Source organism: Anopheles moucheti, chromosome 2 (genome assembly GCF_943734755.1).
Source record: "Anopheles moucheti chromosome 2, idAnoMoucSN_F20_07, whole genome shotgun sequence".
Lineage (NCBI taxonomy): Eukaryota > Metazoa > Arthropoda > Insecta > Diptera > Culicidae > Anopheles > Anopheles moucheti.
Window position 1 is genome coordinate 13904458 of NC_069140.1, and position 22748 is coordinate 13927205.

Below are 22748 nucleotides of genomic sequence, written 5' to 3' on the forward strand. Positions count from 1 at the left end.
AAAATGTAGTCTTTAAAAATATTAAAGATGGAAAATGGAGATTCGCTCATAAATGGAGTAATGAGCTTTAATTGTAAAGCATTGCGATATGTATAACATATCGCTAATATTTATGAATTTTAATTCTATTTCAATGATTCAAAGAAAATCCTTCTTTCCTCTTAGCCGAATAAAAAGTTGTCTTCAAATTTATGTATATGTGGCTCTTGTTTATGAAAAACGTGTAACATAAATCATCCAAAACAAGTTTTACAACACCGAAATTAAAAAAAGCTTCAAAATTGTCCAAATTGTCCAGATGTGGTAGTAGCGACGAGAGGATTGTAAATATAATTAAAAATTGAGTTGGTGATGGATTCAGTTTCAAATTATTGCCATTACTATAAAAAAATGTAGTCTTTAAAAATGTTAAAGATGGAATTGGAGATTCGTTCTAAAATGTAGTAATGAGTTTTTATTTTAATACATTGCAATATGTATAACATAACGCTAATATTTAAGAATTTTAATTTATGATTCAAATTATTTAATGGTTTAATAACGGATCAAAAAGAGCCCTTCTTTGCTCTTAGTCGAATAAAAAGTTGTCCACAAATTTATGTATTTGTAGCTCATGTTTATTAAGAACGTATAAAGTGAAAATATTCAGAACAAGTTTTACATCACCGATATCAAAAAAACTTCAAAATGGTCCACAATTTTGTCATCGCAAGCAAACTAAAGCAGATGATTTCCCATTTGACAAATAGGGTTTAAAAGAATGGTTAACAATGACTGCAAGTGTTTCCAAACCATCGTCAAAGTTCACCGAAAATAAATTCGTTCCTATTTCACCAATAAAGATATTCGTTCACCGAACGTTGCTATGCCAACTGTGCCATCCTTCTGTGGCAGCGGTTCGCATTGCCTTTCGCCAGTGCGCTGGAAGCAAAAACAAATGAGCTTGCCGATTTGACACAAAACCGCCCCCTCGCAGTGTTTGTCCTTCCAGTTTGAACATTGAACAACAGCGCTCACACATAACACTTCCTCGGTGGCACCGTACCAGCGGTACGAGGCGCACAAGATCCCAGACGAAGATAAACTTCATTAATCAACGCGCGTAAATAAGTGTACCATCGGTTCTGGTCTATCGTGAAATAAGAAACAAACAACGACATTTTTTGTTGTTGTGTTTGTGTGCGTTTCTTCGTTGGGAAAATTCCAACCCAGTGCTGTGCAAAAGCTGCAGTGGAAAAGTGGGGATGATTGCTGGAAATTTTTCTCTCCATTTTGCAACCATAAAGACATCGCCGCCCCGAAACGCTGAGAGTGAATCACAGGACGGAGGGAAATTTATCGAATTACGCCATTCGTCCGATCGGACCGGAAAGGGGGGGAGGGGGGGGGGGGAGGAACGAGAAAAGATGACTATAAATTATTTAATCTTCATTCATCTCGAAAATGAATGCCACCAGATTAGGGAAATTAGTTGCTTTTATTTTTAAGATGGCCGTTGGAACTTCCAACGCTGCTGTGGAAGGGCTATCTAATGGGTGACACTGCTTGAGTTTATGCTGTCATGAATCGACTTTTAGCCAGTTTGTGATCGTTTTTTTTTTCGTATCTTCTCCATGACTGCATGAATAGTTTTCATTCCTTCTTTGGCACTTTTTATCACCCGATTCCTGCATCACTTCCTGGCGGGCGGGTTCGGCGCGATGGCGCACGAACTTTCAGCATCGTCATTATTTAAAGCTTCTACGTCTCGCTCTCGTGGTTGGTAAATTTGTTAACCAATAAAGCCTCCGGTTCCCCGCCATACACCTTCCGCCACCCGGTCCGCCTCAGCAGTGCTTCCGATGACGGTACCGTTGGCTAATGCCGCATTCATCCCTTTTCAAACACTCTCCCGAGCGTCTTTATCCCAGCTGGTTTCCCACCGGATTTAGGCGATTAATCTTTCGCCCACCTTCCGATGGCTTTTCTAGGCTACCGAGGGTTTGTTGCCGTTTGCTGGAAACCCCCCGTCGTTCAGTTTTCTTGCGCAAAGAGCCTTTTCTTTTCGACCCCAGAGTTAACTCTTTTGACGAAGGACTGCATGGGTTTTGCTGACAAATATTATAGAACCGATCGATTTATTCACTGCATCGACAATTTCACACACACACACACAGCAACAACAAAACAACAAAAACAGCAAAACTTCAACATTCCGATTAAAATATGCAGTACGCTTGTATGCATTAGCTCACCTGTGCAAACACATTGTGAGCCTTGGGAATTTTCCCAACTGCACCCTCGGTACGTTACCCATCTTTCTGTCCGCTACCCCACTGCTCCCCACCACGGCTGCTGGTTGATTGATTTTTAATTAGATTAATGATGCCTCCATTCATTGTGGTACGCAACAAAAACCGGAACAACGGCACCCGTGACGCAACGGTGGGAGATTATTTTCGATCAAGTGATTTCAATCACGAGATTTTCAGCCCGCCAGCATGTCACGGACCCGTCACGCCCGTCACGCTCTGTCACGGTTGTTGGTGCGGATTTTAAGTGGGAAACCCACCCTCTCACTGCCTCCTCCTTTCCACGGGGAGAAGGTGAGAAAAATGCTTTGAATTCGCTAATGAGCCACCGGCATATCCCAACTGACTCCCCGCTGCGAGAACTATTATCGGCGAACCCCTGGCTGGCCACACCCGGTACTGCTGCAAATCGATCAAACGGCTGAGCAACAACCGGAAAGTTTTGATCACGAAAAGGCAACTATGGGACACTAATTAGCTTAAATTGATATGCACGCACGAAGCACCGCCAGAATGATTATTCTAATCATAAGCTTTAGGAAAAAGCCCAGCTAGGAGAAGCACTGGAAGCGAGCGCGCGCACACACACAAAAAATACAATCAGCGCTAAGCTAGGAAATGGAAATCATTCTCTAATGTGACATTGTGCCTGAAATTTGATCGAAATTTCGTCGATTACCTTTCTTTCCGGTGGAGCTTGCCGTGGTTCATTTTCATAATTTTTGCTAACCGATGATTGATTTTGGCTTACCGAGCGGCACACGCACCGCTTGTTGTCTAATGTGGGTATTTAAATACATTTGCATGCGACCCAATTCTATCTTGCCCGGGGGAAATAACAATCATTTTCATCTAGCGGTTTGTAAAAGGTTTTAATCGAAGCTCGCGTCGATGCAACAATGAGTGATACAGCAATGAATCAGGTCGAGTATCTTATAGATGTTACCGTTCAGTTTTGGCCCTAGGACAAGAGATTTTACAACCATGGCTTTATTTAGTTCCTATACACAAGAAAGAAGATAAGCCCGAGTACATCAATCACAAGGGTTAATCAAATAATGCCTAAAATATATTCTTCCTCAAAGAGTCAGGATAAACTTGACCCATCCGTGAAAGAGATAAAGCAAACTATCAGACAGAGTTCGCAGTTGGAAAAACAATTGCTGATCAGATCTTCACGATGCAGGAGCTACTGAAGGTTGAGAGGAAGATCAGTAGTTTCTCCACTCCTACCATCACTTCAATGATTTCAATGACACAATAGTACAGCCAGAAATATACTTGAAACATATCAATGACCACCATCATTTGTAAGGATAGATGGCCAACTTTTTCCACCAAGGGTTTGCACTCGAGAGATCTACTCTCTAAGAGAGAGATATAAGCGTTAGAGAATGGTTTGGAGCAGTTAATTTCAAAGACCTAATTTTATGCTGAGTCGATTCAATTCTTGGTGGACGCTGATGACACAAACATCATGATCGGTACCATTTGGTCATTTTTACAGTTTGATGAAAGTTTTACACTCAAAACATCTGTCGGGACACGGTCGCAGCTGAGATTATACAGAACTTCGTCGTCTCAATCTCAAGAAGTCTAAGCTTTCAATTTATGCCTTTCATTATTTTCCCGGTCAATTGCTTATAATTGTAGGTTTCGATTACTGCGAAACAGACGGTTAATGTCACGAATTATCTCCAACACCGTTACGCCAATTACACCAATTGTGCGTATGAGACTGCTGTCAGTTCGCATCCCATTATCAATTCACTTACACCTGCGTAATGAAGATCGATTCTCGCAGAAACGGTGATCATTTCCTGCGAACAGGAACGCCTCAATACGGTACTGATAATTTCCCACGGCATGTGTTGTACTTACACTTCCATCATCATTATCATCATTTTAAGCAGGAATTATTTAAAATGAATGAAATCAATCCTATTTGATGCAGCAACGCATTAAGCGCCATCCACCACCACCACCACCACCACCTACACGGCAGACGAACAGCATGATTAAGCTATCCACCCGAACAGCAGCCCGCAGCAAGCAGAAGGATTGACTCGTTTGCGTTAAAATTCGCTCGCTTGTAAAGTGCATTTTAATCAACGGCGCGCACAGAAAGCACAGCCAATCGAAAGCCGAAATAAATTGAAAATGATTTCCCATCCACGGCGGCACCAAATCGAGCAAAAAATGGAAATTAAAACAAAAACAAAAAAACGGTCCTCCAACACTCATCCTTCCCGGCGGGGGGATGATCGGAAAATATTGCACTGCTTCAGATGTACCGAAATTAAATTACATCGCTTACACCACCGCTCCGAGCCAGAACTATCGATCAAATGTTTTGATCCGGGCTACGAGTGCGTTCATTTGGCTAAATTAATTTTGCCAAATTCCATCCCGCGCGCCCAACCTGGAGGCGTAGAAAAATGAGCTGTGTAAATGGGGTTTGGCGGACGTGGGAAGGCTTGGAGCCTTCGCATTTAAAGCTCAACCCGGCGGAAACATTTTGTCTGGTTGCCGATGGGTGGATGTTTGCTGCGCAAGGGGAGGTTAAGTGATTGCATTTTACATCCCCCTTTGGAGCACCAGACACCAAAGTGCATTTGGCAGGCGACCAAACAACTTGCCCCGGATGTTCTGCTGGCTGACAAAATTCGCTTTCCAGCACCATAAATCAGCAAATTACGCATTTGGCAGTTTTCGGCACGATACCCTATCCTATCCGGCAAGTGTGTCTGTGTGTAAGGCTTTACACGGAGGCAAATTCAATTTATCTGTAAAAGCTGTTCAGTAACGGCATTTACAAGTTTCCCATGACCAATTCGTTGCTTTTTTCCCGACGAACGTATCAACTGTGTCCAACAATTCAACCAAACTATTCTTTTTTTTGGTAGTAGTAGCATAATTGATTTAGTTTTCAAAACAGTTTTAAATGCTAATACAAACTGGAGACACTCTTATTTGCATGTGCATTGCAAAAAGGATCTTTCCGCAATGCATCTTTTTAAATCGACTTTCAATAAAACCAATTATTTAATTATTCGATTTTGGTTTGCTTTAATAATATTTCGTTCATATCTACGTTGGTTGCTAATGCTTGTTTCTTATGGTTGTTGTTGATAAATAAGTCAGTTTGATAACTGATCAGGATAAAAAAATAATTATGATTTACTCCTGTTCCCTGGGAAGAAGTATCCTTATTCAAAGTCAAAATTACATAAAAATATTTACAATTGTATTCTAAAAGAACATTTTAAAAATCAAATGAATACTGTTTTATAGAACTCTTTTCTTCTATTCACTTTAGAAGTTGTTCATTCTACAAAAATTAATAAATCTCACATATCTGTTATCACAGTGATCCACCGTTTTTTTTTTTCAATAAACGCGGAACGCGGCAGTATCGTCCTTTTGTGGTTGTTGTCCGTGATGGAAGCATAAGTAAATGATTTTGTATAACTACATCCCAGGACTCTAGTAGCCATGACTAGTTTCACTAAGTCTCAATATTTGCAATCAGCCTACTGCGTTCCAGAACAGGCGTATCTGATGTAGCTGTCAACGGTCTTTTGCAAATTAAAAAAAATGTATCGCAGTAACCTGCTCGAATGTTCTACTATGATTCGACATTACCCTGCTGAGCTTAGCGTTTCATTCACCAGTTCTTAAGAACTAATTCTTCTTTTCTGCAAATATAATCCTTCGGTGCGGCTAGGGAATATAATTTCCAGGAACTTCCCTAGTTACTCCGCTGGTTTTAACAACGGATACTTAACTTCCTATTTTTACTGCAGAATTTGGCTACCATGTGTTCTATTTCTTGAATGCAATATTTCAAACCTAACAAACAAAATATTAAAATATTATCATTAACAGCATAATTATTATTATAAATTATTATAGCTTGTTTTGCAACAATAAATCTTTATATTTCAAATATAAATAAAATTTTAGTTCATCCTTCAAATGGGGAACTTTTTTATTTAATCCCAGGAATAGCATCCTTTCTATTGCGACTGAATTTTTAAATCCATGAAGCTCAATGATACTCATTTCTTTTGTACTTCCCCCTATCTTTACAGTGAACGCAGCACAACGAGAAACGATCCCGAAGCAGCAACATACCACATCAACGAAAGACAGCAGCAGCCAGGGGCAGCCGAATTTGCTAACCGGCAGCAGTAGTGGCAGCAGTAGTAGCACCAGCAGCAGTAGCAGTAGTAGTAGTAGTGTTAGCAGTAGTTCTAGTGTAAGCAGCAGCACCAGCACCAGTGCTGGCAGTAGCAGCGCAAGCACCACCAGCAGCAGCAGCGCAAGTGGTACATCGGCCGGTAGTAGCATCGGCAGCAGCAGCAGCAGGCCAACCCACGCAGAAACGACAGCCCTGCCGACGGAACAGTCGCGCGTAGGGCCGTATTTTGACGTTGCCGCCTCGAAGAACGTTACTGCACTGCTGGGCAAAACCGCGTATCTCAACTGTCGGGTTAAAAATCTCGGCAACAAGACGGTAAGTACCGGGAATGCCGGACGCATCGGACTTGTCTGTCGTGTTCTCGCTTTGATTTAATTAAATTCACACCGATTGCGAAAACCGGGCCCCTGTACCCGTGCTGTTCCGCCGAGTGCAGTTGCAAGGATTTTACAAAACGTTTTCCCTGTACGTTGTCGATGAGGTTTGGATGGAAATTCACGGCATTTCGGTACGTTGTGGGGCTTTGCTCGGCACGGCACAAGAAGAAATATGTTCCTCGTCAGTTGGTTTGTGGAATTTTCGAAGCCATTTTAGCTACAAGGCAGCTGTTGTTGCCGTTTCATTACGGTACGTTTTTCGTGATTCTTTTGAATCCTGGAAACCCAAAGGGATGCATTTACTCCGGACGGCAAAGGCAAATTAAATTTCCGTTCCCGATGAGCCGTGCATATCGGGATGTCTTGGTGCCTGTGGGCATTTCTTGAGCTTCTAATAAAACTTCAAAGCTCTCGCAGGATTAGTGCCATGGTTAGGCATCATTTCTTCATTAGTGGAATCTGTTGCTTCTCAAATTTACACACAAGCAGAGAGAATACTTTACGAAAAAAAATTTAAACTATTGTTTGATAAGATGCTTTTGGTCTGTATCTATAACCAATGCTTTGTGGAAGTATATAAATTGTTAATCAAACTGATATCAAACGCACTTACTGCAATTATAGTTAGTGCCTTGGAGCTTCTTTTTTTATTGACATTCGCTGTCAAACAGTTGAAACAAAACGATTTTTCAAACATTTTTCAAACCTCAATAATCTAATTGAAACGATTCTTTCCGTAAACGAATAGCGCATTCGTGCAATTTCGTACAAAACCCTACCCAACTGCATGCAGAAAAAAATGCAACAGAAAAGAGCCCTGATCATGGACGATATGATGCGAATGGACGAACGGACGGTTCTTAACGCAACTCTAATGGACGATGTTGCCAGACCACCCCAAATTCGACCAAACGGCGATGCTTTCAAGCCGTTCGAATGTGCCGCTCGGCGCAGTTTCAGTGCAATGTTAAATTCATGTTCTTTTCCCATCCTCTGTCGCTCCGATGTGTCCCGCACCCCAAAACCGGGTATCGGGTGCGTCATAGTACATCGCGTTTCATACACTTCCTTAAATTCATACTGCCACCACCCTTGATGGGAACCCCCGATAACCGCAGCGATGAAGCCAATCGGGATTCTGTTACGGTGCGATAGAACGGTGGACGTGGCATGGACGCAGGCAACAACAATAACGGGGAAAAAAGTAACATCAACCTCGGTACATCATCTCGCGTATGCAGTTGGCAGTCGACTCGACACGATAACCAGTAACGCCGTCGTTTCGTTGCCATCGCGCAAATAGAAGACAACCGGTCGGATCGATTTGCATTTGAACAATTCATTCCTGACCGAACCCGTTGCTACATCTGACGGTTAGGCCATTACTTACTCAACCGGGAGGAGGCAAAACGAATGTGAAAAAAAGCAACCGCGCGATCTCCATTCGAAATCGATGAGAATGCGCGTTGTTCTGTTCGATTGTGCACGATGACGATACTGCAGCTGCAACCGGTCCGATGATGTTGCCTGGTAGAATGTTCCTGCCAATTGCAGGGCATCAGCATGGAAAGAGGCCAGCAAAAAAAGCGTTTGCGAATGCCTCGAACATACGCAGCTTATCTGGTACAAAGCTGAAAGCAAAAAGTACACACAGACACACACTTTCCCACAAGTACAATAGCAGCAGCACTGGGTAGTGGACATTTGGTGGTACTGGCGAACAAGCGAAAAAAAACCGCTGCAGCGAAAGGTTGCTTAAAGTAGGCGACAGGCACACATACACACGTTGGGCCAGAATTGTTCTTTCTCCATGCGGTTTCAAGCAACAATTCATTGCTTTTACTCATCGACGTATTCGAGATGCGCTCGGCGTATGCAGCGTCTAACAAACAAAAAAGGTGACAATCGTTTCGATGCACCAAAGACGGTTGCTTGCCCGGCTTGGTACCGGCTTGCACCTCGCACCATGTTGATGCACGCGGGTTCGAGCAAAAACCGTCTCGAAACATCAGAACACTAGCCGAACCGTTTGACGAGCGTTGTCATGTTTCAAGCTGATCGTTTTTTTTTGTTGTTACGAAACCAACGAAATGGGCTTCTCCTTCCCCGAAGAACGTTCGAAATGGTTTGTGTTAGATTGATTTCGATCCAATTTCGCCGTGGCGGTGCAGTCATCTGACACAACCATTGAGAGCAAATTATTTTCACAAAGCAAAATTACTTCTACAATTGGTGGTTAACACCCCATGGTTTGAATTTGTGCGGAACACAAATGTACATTTGGGGCATTTACTTTGGAGGGACACATTCATCGGAATGTGGGCCATACAGGGATTTTTTAATACAGCCTACTGTGTCAGCACAATTTCTTAATGTTGTAGAACTGTAATTGAACCAGAACACTTGCTGGAAGTTTTACAGACTGAAGTCGATTGGAGTGGGCCGGTGCTGTATTGGTAGCGATGCCGATCTTCGCACGACAGTACCGGTCCAAAATTCCAACCTGATCAATCAATCAGTCAGTCTGTCAGTGAAGATAATTTTGAACAGCTTCATCCATTTTTGAACAAATATTGCGAAGAATTCCAAATCTGCTTCAGCACATACCAGCTCAACTTGAAAGTAAACCATAAATAATTACATAAGGCTTGGTTCATTTAGAAATGGGGTACTTTGATTGATTTATAGTGGCGCCCCCCGTGAACAAAAATGGAAACTTTTGACAGTGTTTTGTAGACAATAGTAAACATTTCGCTTTGTGAAAATTTCACGCAATTTTGTTTTCCCTGCTCCAAAATATTCGACATGCAAGAGGAGAAGCGAAAATTGATAGTGCACAACTATCTGCAAAATCCAGCAGTGTCATCTCGGGAGCTGGCAAAACAGTTAAGTTTGCCTAAGTCGACTGTTGCGCGAGTGATTAAAAAGTACAAGGAGACACAGACGATTGTTCGTAAGGTGCAAACTAAGCGACGGAGTGGAACCGTGAATCGTGAACTGCGATTGAGAGTCATTCGGAAAATCAAGGCTAACCCAAACATCTCCGACTACGACTTGGCGAAAAATCTTAACGCCGACCGCTCTACTGTTCGGCGAATCCGACTCCGAGAAGGTTTTAAATGTTTTCGAGCAAGTAAACATCCCAATCGAAACATGAAACAACAAACAATGCTCGGAAGCTGTACGATCAAGTGCTGACCAAATCGCATGGTTGCATTTTGATGGACGATGACCTACGTGAAAGCCTTTTTTTAAACAAATCCCGGGTGTTAAATTTTATGAGGCTTATGCTCGCGGCAACGTCCCCAAGAGATTGATAATTTGATTAATTTGTTTTGCCGATAAATTTGCTAAAAAATTTATGATTTGGCAAGGAATCTGTTCATGTGGCAAGAAGACCAACGTGTTTGTGACAAATAAGAACATGAATTCGGATTTGTATAAGAATGAGTGTCTTAAGAAACGTATTTTGCCATTTATTAGGTCTCATCATGGGTCAGTAATGTTTTGGCCTGATCTAGCAAGCTGCCATTATAGCAAGGACGTGCTACAATGGTACAACGATAATGGTGTGAAATTTATACCAAAAACGCTGAATCCACCAAATTGCCCCCAATTCCGTCCAATAGAGCGATATTGGGCAATAATGAAACAAAAACTAAAGAAAAAGGGTGCATTAACTATGGATATAATACAAATGAAGAATTGGTGGAATTTAATGGCCAGGACAGTGACTGAAGCAGTTGTGCGGCGGTTGATGGGCGGTATAAACAGAAAAGTCCGAGAATTTTTTCGTAAAAGCGAAGTGTAATTTTTTTCATATTTTTTAAAAATATATTATATTGAAAGCTATGATGATTTCAAGTTTTTCAATTGGATTAATGGTATAAAAGATACCCGCTATGCAAAGTGCCCCATTTCTAAATGAACAAAGCCTTATTTATCAGATAACCCAAAAAATACTGGAGATATAATGTAAGCTCTAATGTAATTTTTGTCCAGGTTACAAGACACTTGTGACTTTCGTGGACAAATTATGTCGATCATATAAGTCCTTAGTTCCACCGAATTTTCGGGCTTCATCCAGGGTCTCCTGTTATTGCTCAGTGAAAAGTGAAATTCTATTCTGGAAACAAGCATATACCGATTCGCCATGTACGGTATTAAATTGCAAAAAAGTTTTAATTTTTTTTTTAAGAATCACTATTTCTTGACAAAGCACTACAAGCAAAAAAATCTACTACAATTTGGACATTTGTTTGCACAAACAATTTAAAATGTTTTTGCCTTTGACGCATCACGGTGGACATATCCAGCATAATTTTAATACTGGTACTGTCTCTTTCGATCGAAGAACTGTGATACAGTTAAATATTTAAAATCCCTCAAGTAGAATAGTTTAAACAAAGTTTAGACTACAGCATTAAGATGGCCATTCCGACGGCCACTCAAGTTTTATCCACTAAAATCGAAGTTGCTCACCATTCTGTGGCTGGCTCGCGCAACCGCAAAACTGTTCTTACGAACCTATGAAGAAATTGGTTCCGAGGTTTCTCACCCTAAAGTATCCCGATTTTGTTCACCCGGCGAAAAGTTTGTGCGAATCGATCGAATGTGAACTGCACAACCAGTCGATCATCTTTTACCGCCGGTAGCCGTCAGCTATCAGTTACCTTCCCACCGCACCGCATCTCTAATGGATCTCCCCCGGGAAAGCAAATGTGTTTTCAAAACTTTGCACAACAACGTCTACATCAAGCCCGGTTGGTCTGTGCCGGGCAGGTTTCGAGGCTGCCTATTGTTATCCAATATCCTACCGTCCTACCCCCTATACCCTTTGTGCCGGTCTGCACCAATCCGGAGTTTTCCGGTAATTAACGACACCCTGCAAGAGCGGTTCTCATTATGTTTGCTCAGCTGCTGCCATCTCGATCTCGGATGACCGGGCAGCGGCAAGGGTGGAAAAAAGCTTCCGCACAAGGAATGGCATCAGAATATCCGCCTCCCGGGTATAATAGCCGGGCTGGGTGTGCCGGAGTTGCTTTTGTCGATCCGTTCCTCGTAACCGTTGCACCAACCCCGGAGCGTTTGCTCAGTGTTCAGCAGTGTTAAGCAAACTGCAGGAGAAACTTTTCAACAGTCTCACGCACACACATACACACACACAAAGACAGACAAAAAATACATCCTATCTCGCGACTTGCACCACACCAGAAAAAAAAAAACAAGGCAAGAAGGGAAGTGAACTATGAATTGGACACCATCATCATTGTTAGAACTTTGTCTTTTAAGGCAAATCGTACCAGCGAAAGGACATGAACTCACCACACTGACAGCATGAAGCCGACCTGGCCGGGAGGATTGAATCCTTTTTGCATTTTCTTATCCATAAGGCGCACCCAAGCCTCAAGCGCAGCACCCAGTTCAGTTCGGCTTCGGTAGCGAAAGCTTTCCGACCATCCAAGTAGCTCATGTTGCTTCGCCTTTTATTTTATTTTTTTTTTTTGGTTTTTGTTTTGCTTGGTGGGGTGGGATAAACTACCGATAAAAGCCATCCAATGCGCGCTCGAGAGGGGCGAAAGAATTCGTCTCTGTAAGCGCTTGGCCGCAAAAAACTTTTGGGAGTGAGACTTTGTTTTTTTTTTTTGTCTGCATTGTTTGTGCTACAGCTGTCTCTGTGCAAAACCGAACGAAACTGCACCAGCTTTAGTTGCAGCATAATTAAGAAGATCTTCCAGCGATGGGGCGCCAACGAATGGGCCGTTGATTTCGACCGAAAGTATAGCGTGCCGGATAGTTTTATTTTCAGGCATGGGTTTTTGTTTTTTTACTTTTGGCCGGGCACCTTCAGTTGCCAACAGCCGTTTCGGCTATTTCGCGTTCACCAGATGGCAATAAGTGGCCCGGTTCGAGTGCGAGAGTAAGTTCATGAAAGTTTCATTAATTTTTCCGCCTTCCAGGACGTTCGCCTGCACTGTTCAGATTTAGTCTGAGGGGGCAAGGAGGCCCCAACAGTCACCTATCCGATAGACTGACCTAGTTGTGTCTATCGGACCGGCAAAAAGGCAAATGCCCATCCGCTCATTAGGCGTAATGTGGCCGAATAGGCTGCCAAAAGATTGCCGCCGTTGGATAGGAAACCCTAGCAAAACTTAGACCTTTTGCGCATCTGTGAATGATGTAAGGAGCAGCGCTCCAACAGTGTAGCGCAAGGAAGTGGCCATCAGGTTGGGTTTAATTTTTAACCTTCCAACTTTGACCGTCATCGTTTTCCCCGGGAGCTGGGCACCTTAAGCATTGTGCAATCCTTTCAGCAAAACTCATCTCATGGTAGCCATCGAAGCAAACATACGACGCAGGTACGAGCTGTTTGGGGGGATAGAGGTGGGTGTCGGCAATGAAAATGTCCTGCCCTGTAAAGGTCGTCTGTCAAAAGAGATGAAGGGACCGAAAATTCGTTACTGCATTAGACAGCAAGTCCATTTATCGTTCCGGCACAAATGACATCTTCGCTGGTTGGGGTTTTTTTTTTGGGCCTGCACTTTTTGCTTTGCCATTTTACTCGCCATTGCCCCGTGAACGACCCCATCATCGTCATACATGGGGTGGAGAGAGAAAAAACCGACAGTTTTCGGACGATCGGCTTTGACCGACCTGTTCCTATTCACATTTGACGGATGTACCATCATTTTCTTGAGGGGAGAACTCGATAAAAGCATAAATCTAAGTGAGTTACTTCGAACACGACGAAGGGGGTACGCAGACACTGCGCTGTTTCCTAAACGTACGAAACCCCAAAAAGGACACTGAACCGTTGGACAACCGGCAAAACCGGAAACCTTTTCGCCGTGAAACCGTGTGGAAGCAGGGCGGGAAAATGGAAGCAATTGTACTTGCACAACGCTCGAGTCCACAGCGTCCATCCTTTCCAGCACCGTTTTCCGTTCGTTTTCCATCAACCAACACCCCATCATCGCTCGGGTTGGGAATGGTTTACGATGCCGGTGGAAAGCGACGGCCGGGCTGGGTAGGGCGTAAAACAAACAGGATGACTTGTGAAGTCTGCACAACAAGCGGTACCGTACGTTGGCGTGTGTTTGCTTATATGTTTACCGCTGAGGCGCTTTAGTTTTTTTCTTTTGCTTTGTTTTTCCGCTGTTCGCTGCTTTCGTTTATGGTTATTATTATTCCTTTCATTTCATCCAGTTTTCGGTGGCCATGAATAAAACATTGCCGCTAGCAGAAGAAACCGGCCTTGCAGCAAACGGGATTTTCCGTGTTCGGCTTTTGCAACGGGAGTCTCAAAAGATAGCAAATAGCGCAACAAAAAAAAAACGGAACAGCGGCTAGATCCGCTTAGCATCAGACACGAGCCAATATAAGTGATGAGAAACTGAAGAGAAAAACAACAACGCAGGACACTCAACAGCATTTGCCTTTCCCCTAGGCAGCGGGAGGGGGGATCCGTGGTGGAACGAGCCGGAAGATCGTGCACCGGAAGACTATTTTCAACAAACCTCTCCGATGAAGAGGAAGTGTATGAAAATATTTATGCAAACTTCTGTGCATCGTCCCGGGCGATGGCGCTAAACTGGCCATCGTTTGGGAAATGGGGCAAGTGCTCTCATATATGCACGGGGCATTGGAAGCCACCGTTCCTGTCGCGGTGGATTGATTGTTAGAGCTTGTTTAAGGGCATAACTTTGCTCCCTCTGCTCCCTGCCGAATCGCTTTATAAATGTGAATTGGGCAAACGGTGTGCAAGGTTTCCAATTTATTATCCTTTATGACAGTTTGATTGCATTTGTACAAAGTGTACCGCAAAATTTGGAGATTTTAATGATTTTAATGCTGAATGATAAGTGCACTTTCCAGAGTTATTAGGAGTTTTCATGTTTGCTAAAAGTTTATTCTAAACCACACAATAATTCTAAATCAAACATTAAAGTAAGATAAGCTAAATATTGCGAAATGTTTTTTAGACTTTGGAGAAAAGAAAGCAAACCGAAACTTGTGTTGGCTGTAGCCATACAATCGTTCTCGTTTTGGTCGGAAAAATCATATCAATTTCGAACGAAGCCAAGTAACATCTTCCATGAAATTCGTCGTCCGTTTATGCTGTACTAAGCTAAGCAAACAATTTACTTAATTAGGAAGCTTCTCAGTTCTTGCCGTTCAATCAAACCAATCAAGTGGATTGAAGCGGTGAGCGGTTGTTTCTGTGTACAGGCAGTCCCCGAGATACGCGGTTTTTGGAAATTTGACAGATGAACTAGTTTATAGCACAAAATCTAAGCAAAAAGGTGAAAAATTGGTCGAAAATACCTTTTTTTTTGTTACATAAAACATTTATTTATAACTTATTTTAATGTATTCTCTCTTAAAATCGCCTGATTCAGTGAAAAACGTAAGTCCAGAGAAGGAAGTCGACTCTGTGACTTCGAAGTATAAACGAAATTGCACCAGGATTCGACTTACGCGGAAATTCGAGTTACGCGGATTTTCCCCGGATTATAGCGGTTTGCTGTAATAGCGTATCTCGAGGACTGCCTGTATTTTCTTATTGCTGAACTGAATTTCACTCTCTTGTAATTTTAAAAAAGTATTTCAAAATAATCATATAGAACGATATGATCTGTCTGTTCCTGTTTCTGTATCATTGTGAATGACGAAACATCCTTAATATCAATAAAACCAGGATGCTATAAAGATGCTATAAAATTAACACAGAACCATAATTATCATTATCTGTAACCAATTCGGGGTCGTCAGCCTGTGTAATGTCCATTCTGACATCAACACCGGCAATACATTTTCATTTTTGTCCATCACGCCTCTTCGGTTCACGTTCTAAACACTTCAATGGTTACATCGTCCGGTGTCATTCTAACGAAGCATCATCACCATGACCGCTGGAGCTTAACATGTTTAATTCCATACAGCAAAGGTATATGTAACTCATAGGGCTTGTAGCATTTGTCCTACACACACACAGCGGAATGGTTTAAATCTTAATTATCAACATTCTCTCTTGTCGTACGATGTCCATTAGGTTCAGTTCATGAGCAATAGAGTGACGCTTTTTATTTTATTCTAGCTCTCCATTGCCCACGTCATTGAACCCCGTCCGTTTCAAACAATTTCAAAACAATTTTTCATATGCTATGCATTATGAAGCATAAAGAAGTGTTTTACCATCGCAACGCGCCCCGTGAATCCTATCCTGTGAATAACCGGCGGCATTGTCATCGCTCTGTCATAAACGAAGACCGTCGTCATAGCGCATTGCCATCCAATTCAAGGAAAAATTCGCACATCACTCCAAGTTCGTCCGCCCGTGGCCATGTACTTGTACAGCAATGTGCTCTGTGTGCAGCGCATTCGATGCGCAGGTACGGCACACCGTAGTGGGAGTGGAAATTTAATTACACTACACGAGATGTGGCACCCCCCGGGCTGACGGCCGAAAGTCTTCGCTCATCGTACAGCGAACCGAACGAGCAACTTTTTTAATAGAAAAACTCAAACTGATTCCCATTAATATTAAACGAGACAGACTATTACTTCATTGATTTTTATCGGACTTTGGTACTGCCCCGATGATGCTGATGGATATACGCTCATGCACCTTGGTTTGGTCATGCAGGGTTGCATGCTTTACTCGTGCCGTCCATCGAACCAGCATCCTTCTGGTGGATCTGCCATCGTCCGAACGATCCGTTGAAGTACGTCTCGTTAAGTACGCCATTCATCCACTTCATCTTGGGTGGTGCCGAGTGAGCTGACACACGTTCGAACTCCATAATGGGACATTATTAGAAGGGAGGGAAGCAGCCCGATGTTTGACAACAAAATTAAACCCCCCTCCCCTTCAAAACAAAAAAAGGAAAACATGTGTTCCACCACCCACCGAGACGACGAACAGCCAAACTTGGGCCACTAGTTGTTGACTGCCGCACACTTTGTCTTTGGCGCTCTGTTTCCCGAACGTTGCGTCCGGGTGGAACACAACGCTGCAACACGGGGTACGCCACAACCGCACGGTAGTGGTTTTGTTGGAAAAGTCAATCAATATATTCGATTATGTTGTCTCATGCATTATTCAAACATAACGAGCACAAAAGAGGAACGTCCGAACTCCGAGTCAACCGAACCGTCTGGAACGGCACTGGTCTGTACGTAGCTCTGACGCTACCGGGAGCGGGCTGATGTTTCGCATGCTTTACAGGATTATGTATACCGCTTATTTATGATGATGCAAACTGCTAGTAATGCTAATGATAATCGCTCGTCTTCGTAAAGGCATAAATCCAGTTGCCGAATCGTTTGCCCATGTTTTGCTGCCAATGGGCATAATTGTTTCGTTTATGGGAAAGGATGCAGCGAACAATTTGGCTACAAATTACAATCCGTTTCATTATTTGACTTCTACATCTGTTACCAAACAGTGCACTGTTCTACTATGTGGCTTATAAGTCATTACAAGCATCAATTGCCAAACGATAGGGTCAGTAGGATCCGTTCCACGGTGAGTAAAATAATCAAAACCCTAGGCCAGGAGGCGTTTGTTTGGCTAGATAAAACAATGAAACCACATTCGTTTCGTATTTGTTTCCGTTTCGGGTTTTCTCGATCGATGTAAACGAGATTCGATATTCACTTTTCCGCTACCGGATATTAATAGCTCCACGTGCGCTCCGGCTACGCTTCCCATTTTACAAACCGCCCCCCCAAAAAAAACCAATCCTCAAAAGTCCCGTGGTCGGAAGTGAAACACAATGGAGTAAGTAAAATAGAAACAAAAAAAACACACTCAACCAACCAACCAAACTATCTACCCCGTTGACTACTGTAAACCAGCTGGTAGGGGGTAAATTCAGTACCACACCTCACTCCACATCCGATCGGACCAACGTGAGACAATTCTGTTTTTCGATGAGGTCCACCGTTTTTTTTTCCACTTTTGCATAACAACACCCTCATCCACCGGCGGACCAAAACATTCATGGATAATTTATTCCTGCTGCATACAAGCAATAAATATATTTTATTTTATTTATTTTTCCCACCACCCAACGACACTGGGCCAGGGGAGACTGGGAGACTGGTGAAGAAATGGGAGCTTTTTTGTTTGTTTTGTTTGCTCGCTTTGTTTTTTTTTATTTTCAAAAAAAGACAAGCTTTTGTTCGTGCTGCTGCTGCTGTGTGCCGTACAGTGCGGCCTCGTTCATGCATGTCCAATTCACCCGGAAAATCGCTACATCGTGCTGCGCCGCATAACCATTTTCACGGTACAAGGACATTGCTAGATTGTCTCGTCGCAAATTGGTTCAGTTACGTCAAGCATTCGCACGGCCCGCATGTACACACCAAGCAGCGAAGCAGCGCGTGTGGCGAGCCGTTGCCAGCATTACCGGAAATGAAAGCCTCATCCGCTGGTTGTGGGATGAGTTCTATGTTTTGGGATGGGATGGAAATTTTACGACCACTTGAATTCACACGCATCCCCACAGATGAGGCTGCGGTTGAACCACTATAACAACGTTGATGGTATGCAATATTGAGGTTACCTACAACTAGCAACAACGATGAAGAAGTAAGAAGAGTCCATGTAAGAGAAGTCCATTAAATTTTTCCTTTATTTTTTGTGTTGATCAAGCTTTTAAGATTAGAGAAGTCATTGATTCACAGCCTAGCTAACAATTCCAGGAATTTTCTAATTATATTTCGCTTAAAGATATAGATTTCAATCGTATTGCACAGTTCTCCAACATAATTAAAAATCCTTCATTTTCAGACATTAAACTCAATTCCTGTAATGTTAGTACATTATTATTAAAGTCAAAATACAAACAAAACAAAATTAATCAAAATCCTTCGGAACACTTCGAAATAATATCCTAGATGATTATCCCCCTGAGCGCTCTGCGAAGACAGTCATCGCAGTTAAAAGTAAAAGCAACATTTTAGACACCGAAACTAGGTCAAGTACAGTAAGGCATGAATTAATTAAATTACTTCAAAGATTGCGTGACATTGCCGACGTGTTTTAATAGTCCATCATTTGTTTCTGTTCCTCTCATATTTTCTCATTCATTTGTCGTTTGTCGTTTGGTCTGTCGTCCGAAAACCCGTACTCCACACTGAAAGAAACAATGGAATCAATGGGTGCGTGCTTGCGCTGTGTAACCACTCTAATCTTTTGCTTTAAGTGCTGAAGGATGTTTGGTCGCTTTGGCCGGGAGCGCATCGAGATAGCGTGCTGGACGCGATACGCCCAAATAATACCATAATTTCTGGTTCGTATAGAGAGCTAATAAATTTTCACACTCGACCCGCCACGTAAAATTGGTTCGTCCAAATGGTGGGAAAAGATAAATTGATTGTTTAACCAACGGGAAGCTTTTACTACCATGCGCCTCCATCGTATGACCTACCGAGTACCATGCGCCTCCATCGAATGAACATCGAATGAACCACCATGCGCCTCCATTCGTGCGATGAATGTTTTTGTGCACAATACATCAAGCACTGAGGCTTCACAAGTTGGTTTGTTTTTTGATGTTTTTATTGAATAGTCTTTAAGTTTAAATAGATTAAAACAATCTTCAATTCCTTTAAACAGGAATTTGTTTATATTTAAAGATTTAAATTTATCAACCCCTAGAAATATTTCATTAATTTAATAAATATTTCCTAGAAATATTTCAATAATTTATCACTGATATGAAGATAGGCCATTCAAATCTACACACAAAACGATTTCATTTCATTGTTAAAGCAATAGAAATATGCATAAACATTGCAACGCAAAATTGCAATTAACAATTCAAGTATAGCACTGAAACCCTTAAAAACTTCAATTTCATATTGAGAGCCCGTGTAGTCCAATCTAACCTTAATCCAGAAAACTCCAGCCACACATTCAGCGTTCAAATATTCTCTCTGATTCGAATCGTAACCCCAAGGAGCAATCTTTCGTGCAATAAATTCACAGAACCTCCAACCGAAATGACGTTCGCCAGATGCTTCGGTGCTCCGTTATGTCTCCGGCAGGGGATACAAACTAATTGATTTCATTATTCATGACATCGAACATTGTCATACTCTTCGTTGCACTTTTCTGCTTCAATTATCGCTCCGTACGGTAGCATCTGGATATGCTTCTGTTCTTGCAGCAACATAAAAATGTCGAAGACGTTTGAAACTGGGATTGTTTCTTCGTTTTTTTTTTTTGGCACCAATTATCGTAAAGAATGCAAACAGCAACACTTCACTCTACAGCTATACTACAATATCATCCATTTTTATGAAATTAAATCGCTTCCATTCATTGCTTGCAAATAGTTTTCTCCTTTTCGTTGCAAATAGTTAAGCACTATGACCTGGTTCTTTTGCCTTCAGTCAGTGGTATTCCTATCTGGTTTTGTTATAGAATATCGTTGTAGTATTTTATAAATGAAACTGCTCACTGATTCAGAAATGTCATGTACTGTGTCGAGCTTTGCATTTTGCAATGGAGATTCGAAAAAAAGCTTTCAATTTACCATACGTCTAATGCACTACTATTAATGCGATTTACCGGATAAAGTCAGATCCAGCTGCATTACGCCTGACATTCCTTCCCCGGACAGAGCAACCACAAACCACACTGACAAGCCAATCGGAAACAGAAAAGATGCAGCAAGATGGTCTCAAGCGTGCCAATCGGGTTAACATGCAGCAGAACGTTATACCCATCGAAATGTCCGCTCACTGACCCAGCACACTATTAACATGATAAATTTCAACAATGTTACCGCCTGTTGCTTAGTAACAACCAGACCTGTCACTGGTTTCGGTTAGCTTTATCTTCAGACTAGAGACTTCACATGCTGCATAAAATATCTCGTCCCGCTATCGTTTCATGTTGGGAAGCATATTACGTAGCAAATATGTGTACGGAATTACTAATATCGGTACGAAAGATACAATATTTGAGCTTCTTCTTAGAATGGGGAACATAGAAAGTTATTGTTCTTTGATACATGTTATAAAATATGATTGATTTCCATTTAGTTATTTTACCCTTTTACCAAAACCGTTGTCTAATAAAGCTGTCATTTCTTAACTAATTCATTTAATACCCATTTCCATGAACAGATGTTGCTGCAGGTGTCTTGGGTCCGTCACCGGGATATTCATCTACTGACGGTGGGCCGCTATACGTACACATCCGATCAGCGGTTCCGGGCGATACATCATCCACACACGGAAGACTGGAGCCTGCAGATCAAGTACCCGCAGCATCGCGATTCCGGCATCTATGAGTGTCAGATTTCGACGACACCCCACATGAGCCACTTCGTGCATCTGAATGTAATCGGTAAGTATCTTTCGCCACCTTCACCAGAAGGTGTTTGAAAACTTTGCAACCCCCAGCAACATCGCTCTCACGTTCGCCCGAGTACGTGCGCAAATGGGTAGCATGCCAGAGCTTCAACCTAAATTCCACTCAAATCGTGACGTCCATCGTCCATGGGATGGTGATGTGCACTGGTGGCCCATCCCACTGGTGGGGCACGCTGCAGATGCAGGTGCATCCTTTTGCATAGCTTAACTCATCCTTGGCCGAACGTTAGATCCGGACGACCGAGCACGGTGGTTTTGCAGTGCAATTTCTAAATTAATTTTAATTCCCAAACGCTTTAACCGCATCGTAAAGTCATGCCGACGACCTCCCACTGGATGGCTACAGCTTGCGAACAAAATTTACTACCAACACGTCGCTGTAAGATGTAAAACCAGGATGGCTGCCGGTTCAAAATTGTAGCACCACATGGCACTCGGGGAATTCAATCGGACAGTTTGCTGCAGAGGTTTCATTGTGTGTGGCGAGGTTGGTAGCAACGGAAGGCTATGGCAACGGTAAAGGATGACCTGAAACTAAGCTCAACTATTTCCTGGCAACATTTATATTACAGCCTATGAGCTTGATTTAAATGAACATTTTTAATGTTGAATCAGATTGCAATATTTTAGGAAAAAATGAGGAAGCTTTCAAATGTTCCATTACAAGTCATCTAAGAAAAGCTCTATCCTCAAACTACTCTAGAAATTATTTTAAACTATAATAACTTTCTATTGGTAGTTTAACGAAGTACAAGTCAATATTTAATTGATAAACTGTATGTGGCACATACATATACGAATTGAAACGTAAACGTTAGCAAATGTTGGCAGAACAAATGTTGACGCTTTCTTTAGATAGGGCACCGGCGTTCCAAAATCATTCCGATATCGAAACAAGAGCATCAAAGAACAAATACTCTTCAATCCCACGAATGACCTGCGTATAATTATTCTGCATTTACCTCCGATGCACTAAACCAACACGAAGATGCCCTTCGATTCCACAGCATCCCAGGCCATCGCAGTGCAAGATGCAGCGAACGGACACGAGCAAATCGAGCTTCGATTGAGTAAACGTGTTGACTTTTGTCAATGCAACGCAGGAACACGGATTAGGCGAACGAAAAACGATGCAATAATTAAACGGTCTTCCCGACACTGACATCATTGCCCGGTTACAGAAGTAATGGTGCATTGCTGCATCTGCCTAGCAGCAGATCGCAACATCGAATTCTTCCACTGATTTCTACGAAACGGCACATCGTACCCGTTTTCAAGCTTCGTAAAATCTATCTTTACCGACTGTAAACAGTGCCATTAAATAATCATTGCGTTTCGTCCGAAGAGGAGTGTGTTTTTGGAAGATCGCTACCACCTGCTAGGGGCCACGCTCGCGCCCAATGGCTGAATGCGAATCAAATGGTCGCTGGGAAAATAGTTCGAATACAGCACTCACAGCTAGACACACTTAGCGCAATGCAGTAC

At 42.4% G+C, this 22748-nt stretch overlaps 1 protein-coding gene across 4 annotated transcripts in view; it reads left to right on the plus strand.

Annotated features, from left to right (window-relative positions):
• LOC128305022 (uncharacterized) overlaps window positions 1-22748 on the plus strand; it is a 219189-nt gene that overhangs the window by 175767 nt on the left and 20674 nt on the right. For 3 of the 4 annotated variants that reach the window (XM_053042309.1, XM_053042302.1, XM_053042317.1), the window contains exons 3-4: window positions 6386-6810; window positions 21015-21237. In XM_053042309.1, coding sequence (XP_052898269.1) covers window positions 6386-6810; window positions 21015-21237 — 648 coding nt within the window. The remainder of the gene's footprint in view (window positions 1-6385; window positions 6811-21014; window positions 21238-22748) is intronic. The other variant, XM_053042325.1, reaches the window with a different exon arrangement.